Source organism: Cebus imitator, unplaced genomic scaffold (assembly GCF_001604975.1).
Source record: "Cebus imitator isolate Cc_AM_T3 unplaced genomic scaffold, Cebus_imitator-1.0 Scaffold137, whole genome shotgun sequence".
NCBI lineage: Eukaryota > Metazoa > Chordata > Mammalia > Primates > Cebidae > Cebus > Cebus imitator.
In genome coordinates, this window is record NW_016107452.1 from 4,582,110 (window position 1) to 4,590,147 (window position 8,038).

Here is an 8,038-nt window from a genome sequence, read left to right on the forward strand (position 1 = left end):
TGAAAGAACAGGTCTATTCTTGAAATATATGTCCCAGGCCTCAAAGTATGAGAACTAAAAAAGCTAAATTGAAATGGGTGTGTAAAGCTTCCCCCCTCCCCCCGCTCCCTGCTTAAACACCAGGCACTGTTTACCACACAGCCCCTCCCTCAATTTCGCACCCACTCCTGGAGGCTAGAGCGGGCTGAGGACCTCATGAAGCCCTGGGGCCCATTTCCCCGTTGGAAATACTGTGCCCAGTGCAGAGTCCTAAGGCTCTGAGAGGTGGAGCTGAGATGTGAGCTGCGCTTCGCCGGCCTGCTGGGGGCTGTGTGGGAGGCTTCTGGGTCTTTTTGTTATAGTAATGCCAGTGGCTGCTGGGACAGTCCCAGCTGAGTGTCAGCTGCGCTGCTCCATACTCTGCGCAGGGCAGATGCGGGGCCTTCCTCCACGCCTGTGAAGTCAGCTTCTGCCCTGACCCTCGTTTTGCAAAAGATGAACAGGGGAGAGTCCCCACAGCCTGCCCCCGAGCCCAGCCCTATCCTTCCACTGTCCGCCCAGCAGGAGAAAGCGCTTGGGCAGCCTCTGGCAGCTAGGGAGGGCCAAGTTCAGTGCCCTCCTTCACGGAGGCAAAACTGACTCCCACGGGGCCCCTGGCCTGGCTCCACTCTCAGCAACTGAAGCTGGATTCAAACCCTGGTCAGAGAGGCGTGGGATTGTTTGGGTGAAGTGAGTGCAGCCCAGACCCCAGGGCTTGGCGGGCCATGGCGTCAGAACCAGGCTCTGTCCCATCCCTTTCCCCCACCTCTGTCCCAGCCTCAGAGTCACTTCCCCAGGAGTGGCCCGGAGAGGGCTGAGAGTTTCTGTGCCCACAGTTTGGAGACGCCGGCCTGCGGCTGCTGTCGGAACACCTCACCATGCTCCAGGTGCTGAACCTGTGCGAGACCCCGGTCACCGATGCCGGTCTGCTGGCCCTGAGCTGTGAGTGCCTCGGGGGAAGCTCGGGGGTGAGGGGACTTTAATCATTCCTTCCTTCCTTCAGCCCAACTGGCCGAGCACTGACTTTGCGCCATGCACCAATGCGGAGATTCCTTCATTCATGAACAAGTGTTCACTGCGCACCTCCTGTGAACCGGGAACCGTTCCAAGTGGCAGGAAAAAGCAGGGAAAATATTCCTGACCTCAGGGAGCTTGTGTTCTAGAGGCAATAGAAAAAATGAAGAAGGCCAGCCCATGCCCTCCCGACATTCCCAGTCCAGGAAGGGACCAAGCTCAAGGGCAGGGCTGTAGAGCATGGCCACTGTGGTCCCCCGACCAGCGGCGGCAGCGTCTTCTGGGGGCTGGTCAGAAACGCATACTCCCAAGCCTACCCCAGACCTCCTGACTCAATCACTGCCCGGTGAGCAGATGCCTGGGAGACTCCTGTGCCTGTTGAAGTTTGAGAAGCTCTCTCATAATAGAAGGAGCCACAGAATTCTCAGGGAACCTAAAAAGGCCAGTTCCTGTGCTCCAACGCCAGTTGACTGAACTAGCCTCAGGAATGTTGGGCCTGGGATTCCATATTTGGCCAGCTTTCCTTTTTTCCGGCCCATTGCTTTAGACGAGAAGATCCGTGACTCAGTGGGAGAGTCAGAGAAGGCTTCCTGGGGAGGTGCTGTTGAGTCTGGGTGTGAAGACAGATTCCTGGGAGTTGGCCAAGTGGGAGGCACCCTGGGCAGGGGTCAAGAATCCTGCCAGGTCGTTGGCAAATTCTGGATGGCTTGGGAGGAGGTGGGGGCAAGTGAGTGGGTCATTGGAGGCAGAGGATAAGATCTGGAGCCAGATCTGCAAATGCAAATGTGCAGCTTCCGCTGGAGTCCCATGGGGTAAGGGTCACGGTCCTCATGAGCATTGCAGGTTCCTGCCTGCCACGGCCCTGCTCAGCGTTTCTGGGCTTGGGTGGAGGGATCTGGTCCCCGTGTGACTCCAGCACAAACCACAGGCTTGCTTTCAAGAAGCAGCACCTGAGTCAACGAGATGGGTGGGGGGAGCATCCGTGGTTCCCTTAGGGAAGGGCTCGGGCCGGGTGTGGGGTGTGGCAGGTAAGCTCTGGGGACATCAGGTCCAGGCAGTGGAGGGACACGACAAAGTGACCAGAAGAGAGGGAGGCTTAAAGAGTGTGGGAAGAGAATGAAAGCTCTGTTGAGACCAGCACCTACGTGCCTCAATAGTGGCTGCGAAACCTGCCTCCCCAGCCCCATCTCCTAAACAGGAGGCCTGGCACCTGTGTTCAGTCCCTCCAGCTTGGCCGACCCATACCTGCAGCTGTCCCTTGGGGCCTCGCTGTCCTAATGACTATATCTGTCTCTCTGTATAGCCATGAAGAGTCTCTGCAGTTTAAACATGAACAGCACCAAGCTCTCAGCTGACACCTATGAAGATCTGAAGGTAATTCCCTCCTTCCCCCCCTCCTTCCTCCAGCCAGCATCTGGATGCTGGTGCATCGCCTGCACGGAGCTCATTCTCCAGTGAAAGATGATGACACCTGCAGATCAATACGTAAAGTAACAGCAGGTCAAAAGGAGTGACAAAGAGGCAGAAGCAGGGAAGTAAGTGGAAATAGGAGAGCCTGTGTGGCCTGGGGTGATCAGGGATGGTCCCTTTGACGAAGAGGCCACAAGAGCTGGGACCTCAAAGGTAAGAAGTCAGAAATCCAAAGGGCGAGAGGAAGAGCAGGTGCCAAGGTCCTGAGACAGAAGACATTGGCGAGGCCTGGCTTTGGAGCAGATGTAGCCAGGCAGTGAGAGAGGGAATGAGCCGGGGCTGGATGGAAAAAGCCCTCATAGGTCTCAGCAGAGCAGCGAGTCATGCTTTGAAAAGCATGCTGTGGCTGTTGGGAAATAAATGTTTTGAGAGGGAGCCGGAGTCGAAGCAGGGAGGGCTGAGCGGGGCTGGTGCCTCACAATGCTGAGGGCTGCGCAGCACCGGCACTAGGCGGGCGGGTGAGATCAGGGAAAGGGGAAGGATCGGAGGGTGGAAGGCAGGGGCGTTGTAAGAAAAGCGCGTGCATGCCTTGGGAAGGTTGGAGGAGCCAGGCCTTCACCTGCCTCCTGTGACCCCATCCTCCTGGGCCTGTACCATCCGCCCCAGAAGGAGCAGGCGAGACCGGCAGAGGGCCAGCATCCTGGGTGAGAAGGGCTGGGCTTGAAGGTGAAAAGGCACAGATGGTGCCCAGGAGCCACGTTGGCACCTTTGCGCCCTGGAAGCTACTTGGAGGGAATCCACCGGCAGCTCTTGGCAGGGGCCCACCTCCTCCAGCCAGGCCTCCCGCCACCAGGGTGTGCTCAGGGGTGCATCCTCCAGACGCTTCTGGAGCCTCTGCTGTGTACCAGGCACGTGTCAGGGAGAGGGTTGCCAGGGTGTGCCTGCCACAGTCCCTGCCCGGGGGATGCTCCCTGCTGGGAGGCACAGGCAAGCTCAGCCAACCAAGGTGGGCACAGGGCCCAGTGGGGCCAGCAAGGAGGGAGGATCAGCAGAGCAAGGCCCAAGAGAGGACGTACAGGATGCAGCAGATGGCGGGGGCACAGCCAGCGGAGCACCCACCCCAGAGTGTAGACCTGAATTTCTTACACTCAGAGGGGCGTCTGCAGACCAGCGCTCTCGGCCCTACTCTGGCCAACAGAAATCCAGGATCTGGGCCACTCCAGGCCTGTGAATCTGAGTGCGCGTTGACCCCACGCTGGGGAATTCCTGTGCACTCTCGTTTGAGAAATGCTGCTCCGGAGTGTCTTGAGTTCAGAGTGCTGAAAGTCAGACGCGACTGAGCCAGCCGGAAAGCAGCCCATGGGGAGTGCAGGAAAGGCCACGTGGGAAGAAAAATCACTTTCAGTCTATTTTTTTATTTTCACACATTTGAGAGAGACATGGTGCCAACTTGATGCTGCCAGCCCATGGCCGGCCTCCCTGAGGAGGGGACTCTGGAGCAAACAGCGACTGCCCGTCGTTTGGAGGAGGGGCCTCCGCTCAGTGCAGGGCAGGCCACACCATGCTGTTCACTGCCCAGCCTGGCCAGATCTTCCCATTTTTCAAGGGAACCTTGAATTCTAGACTCTTTGCGAAGTCTCCTAATTCTGAAAGGCTGGCTTAATGTGCTTTACAGCACTGCAGGTGGCTGCAGGTCCCTGCCTATAGTCTCTGCCTGGGCAGTGGGGGCCACTGAGGGCTGTTGAGCACAGGAGAGCAGCAGTGAGGAATTGGAATTGCATGTGGGTATGTGTACACATTTGCATGTTCATGCATATGTGGATACGTGCATCCAAAAAATGTACCGCCAGTGTACAGGAAAGTTGGGAGGGAGGAGGTAAAGGCATGAGGTCGGTTAGGAGGCAGCTACCTCTCTGTGTAGTAGATGCTCATTAAGAAAAAAAAGCCAGGCTGGGCACAGTGGCTCACACTTGTAATCCCAGCACTTTGGAAGGCCAAGGCGAGTGGATCATGAGGTCAAGAGATCAAGACCATCCTGGCCAACTTGGTAAAACCCTGCCTCTACTAAAAAAAAAAAAATTAGCTGGGTGTGGTGGCGCATGCCTGTAGTTCCAGCTCCTTGGGAGGCTGAGGCAGGAGAATCACTCAAACCCAGGCAGTAGCGGTTGCAGTGAGCCGAGATTGCGCCACGGCTCTCCAGCCTGGCAACAGAGCGAGACTCCGTCTCAGAAAGAAAGGAAAAAATCCATCTGTTTATAAAAGAAGAATGGAAGAGGGTCTGGGTAGCAGAAAACAATGGAGAGACGAACCTTACAGTCTAGCAATGCGTCCAGTGTAGGGGGAGCCCAAGTGGGAAGACTCTAAGTCAGCCCCCGACTACCTGAGACTTACTGCAATCCACACTGTTCACCCTGCCCATTTCCTGATAACGATGAGAATGTCACTGACAGGAAAAGTGAGAACAGTTTCCCTTCTTAGGGCACGTAACGGTGCCCTGGGCTTTCTGCATTTGGTATTTGATCACTAGCACCGTCCTTTGAGGCAGGGACTAGAATCAGATTGGCCCACGAGGGAAGAAACTGAGGCTCTGAGAGGCTGGGTTATCTGCCCATGGTCATGCAGCAGCAAATGGCAGAGCTTGGGTCCAAACCCCACTGCTTCCGCCTGAAAAGAAAGATGGAGACTGAAGCCCATGTGAGGCGAGGGCATGGGAGCCCCGCTGCCTGGTGTCTCTGGGGCCAGGCACATCCCACCTGCTCTGTTCTCTGCCTAAGGCCACCCAACCCTAAGATCCCAGGGTGCCCACAGCACCAAGGTAGGGAGAGGGTGGCAGGGACCCCCCACCGGTGATGCAGGTGGAGCCAGGCACTGCCAGCTCATGCAAGGGAATGACCTACTCGTGACAAGGACCCTTCTTGCTGCCCCCAGGCCAAGCTTCCCAATTTGAAGGAGGTGGACGTGCGCTACACAGAAGCCTGGTGAAGCTCCCAGCTCGAGGCAGGAAGACGTTTGCAACCGCGACAAAACAACTCTTGACTAACAGCCACAGAGCAGCCAGTCCCGGGGTCCCACCCCGGTGTCCTGGCTGTGAGATAGATGGGGAGTTTTTCTGGGGGCAGAGGGGGGAGGGGGTGGGGAGGGGGTCCACAAGCACGCCCAGCCCCCGCCAATTCTTTTAGCTTCGTAATTGGAAACTTTGACCTGATCTAAAGTGGACTTTGTAGCAACAAGAGGAGCATCAGCGGGTCGGGGAGGGGGTTGGGGGTGGGCTGGGGGGTAGGGGACCCTTTGTGGATTTTCTTTGCCTTTGTGTTTAATGCCGTGTGGGAAAAGTCAACTCCGATGCCACCGTGCGGGCCGGACGAAGGATGCTTTCTTCCTAGAGGCTCCAAGCTGAGCTGCGAACTCGCCCCCCGCCCTTGGGACAAGAAGACCCAGTCATGTCACTGCACCCGTCCTGTGTCCTCACCATTGCTATGCAAAGTGATTCTTGTTGTACATAAGATTTAAATAATGCACCTATTTAAGACATGTTGACAAATTGCGGGTCTGGGACCCGCCTCTTATTTATGAAGTCTTTTACCCTCCCTCCCCACCCTCCTGCCCCCACCCCCCCACCCCCGTGTGTAGTACTGTATAAATCAGTCAGCTGTCGGGTTAGTGGTAGTAGTATTGTTATTTTTTTAAAGGAAACAAACAGACAAAAGAAAAAAAAAAAAGAACCTCCTTGGAAAAATTAATTGCTTTTTCGTACTGGATTCTCTATGCTAATGCTCTCTCGTCTGTCTGTCTGCCCACCTCGCCCACCCACCACTGTGCATTTCTGATTTCCAAATGTCTCCGACTCGCTCATGAGGTGGGGCTCAGGCTGGGGGAGGAGGAAGGAATGAGGTCGCCTGTTGAAGCCTCACTCCTTTAACGCCCAAGCTCTTTCAGCCCCTTTAGACTTGAATAGGGGGCTGCTAACCTGCCCTCTGCAGTCCACCCCATGAAAGAGCTGTTCCCCACCCCCGGGGACCTCCTATCCCTGTCAGCCTTTGCTGTCCCCTGTCCCCAGCGGAGACTCTGGCTCCCCCTGCCATCGTGTGCTTCACGCAGCCCCATGCATGCCCGCCTCTCTGCATGGTCTCTTGGGAGAAGAGAGATACGTTGCCTCCACCAGCCCGACTGCCCTCCCCTCCCCTCTCCACCCCACACATGTGACCACTGCAAAGAAGACGCTCCTTCTGTCCCCACCTGCTCCGAAGACAAACCAACCTCCATTTCTTTTATAAACAGTCGGCTTTTTCTTAACAAGCCCTCACTGTACAGAGCAGCCCGTCGATGGTTTATTTGGGGTCCCCTTCTCCCCCCAGCCCTTTTTTCTGTTGGTTTAGCACAAATACTTCCCTCCTCCAGCACCTCCAGCCCTACCCCACAGTCAGTGTACTTGTTTTATACATATTTAATCTTATTCAATGGAAACCATGCTTTTGTTGTTTTATACTTTGCTAGGTAGACTTTATTACCCCCCTACTATGCCCTCATTTTTTTAAAAAAGGAAAAAAAAAGAAATTGGGTTCCAGTCTTAATTCATTTTTCGTGCCAGGTTTTATTTCGTGTGTGTGTGTGAGAGTGTGTTCTGTTTCGTGTTTTGTTTTTTGTTGTTTTTAGTTGTTCGGTTTTATTTTTCCCCTCCCCTCCTCCAGTCCCATACTTCACAGCACTCTGGTGCGGGAAAAAAAAAAAAAAAAAAGAAAAAAAAATTTAAAAAGAAAAAAAAAAGAAACAAGACATGCCACCTTTCCCCTCGCACTGTTGCTTTTCCTGATGGTTAATACTACTGTCACGTAGCTGTGTACAAAGAGATGTGAAATACTTTCAGGCAAAAATAAACTGTAAGTGACTCATCAATGTCTGGGCTTTGTGTGTGGTTTCTCGGCACCTGGGGGAGAAGGTCCAGGAAGGGGGCGAAGCCCAGGTGGTAAGTCCGAGGCTCAGACAGTGCCGGTACGCCGTCGCCGTCATCTGCGTGCACTTCCTGACCCAGGTCCAGTGCCCTAGCTGCTGTTGGCCGTTGGGGCCAGAGCTGTCTTTGCTGCAGGGGGCTGTGGTATTCATCACCAGACAGTGAACAGCATCTCTGGCTTCCACCCAGCGGGAGCACCTCTTCCCCATTGATGACAACGTGAATGTCTCCAGATGTTGCCGCATGTCCCATGGAGGACGATTTGCTCCCCAGCTGAGACTCCATGTTATAGATGAGGTCGGTGCTGCTGTGAAGCACAGCCTCCTGGAAGATCCAGCCCAGAGCTACTCCAAGGAATGTGCCCTCCGTCCACCTGGCAGTCTTGTGAAAACCCAGATGCTAACGCCACAGCTCTGGGTGGGGCCTGGGCGTCTGCATTTCTGACGAGCTTCCAGGTGATGCTGTGCTGCTGCTGGGTGCCATGTTCCTAGACCCACCTGTCAGCTGCCTCCTCCCGCTACACGTCTCAAGAGGCAATCTCCACATGTCCAAAATGCTGGCCGGGTGTGGTGGCTCACGCCTGTAATCCCAGCACTTTGGGAGGCCAAAGTGGGCAGATCACCTGAGGTCAGGAGTTCGAGACCAGCC

The 8,038-nt window shown here is 55.3% G+C and overlaps 1 protein-coding gene across 2 annotated transcripts in view; it reads left to right on the plus strand.

The window, feature by feature from the left end:
- LOC108313458 (c-Maf inducing protein) overlaps nucleotides 1–7,335 on the plus strand; it is a 259,500-nt gene extending 252,165 nt beyond the window's left edge. For both annotated transcript variants that reach the window (XM_017541862.2, XM_017541863.2), the window contains 3 exons: nucleotides 855–960; nucleotides 2,336–2,406; nucleotides 5,371–7,335. In XM_017541862.2, the coding sequence (XP_017397351.1) occupies nucleotides 855–960; nucleotides 2,336–2,406; nucleotides 5,371–5,424 (231 nt within the window). In that variant the 3' untranslated portion in view covers nucleotides 5,425–7,335. The remainder of the gene's footprint in view (nucleotides 1–854; nucleotides 961–2,335; nucleotides 2,407–5,370) is intronic.
- The last annotated feature ends 703 nt before the right edge of the window (nucleotides 7,336–8,038 follow it).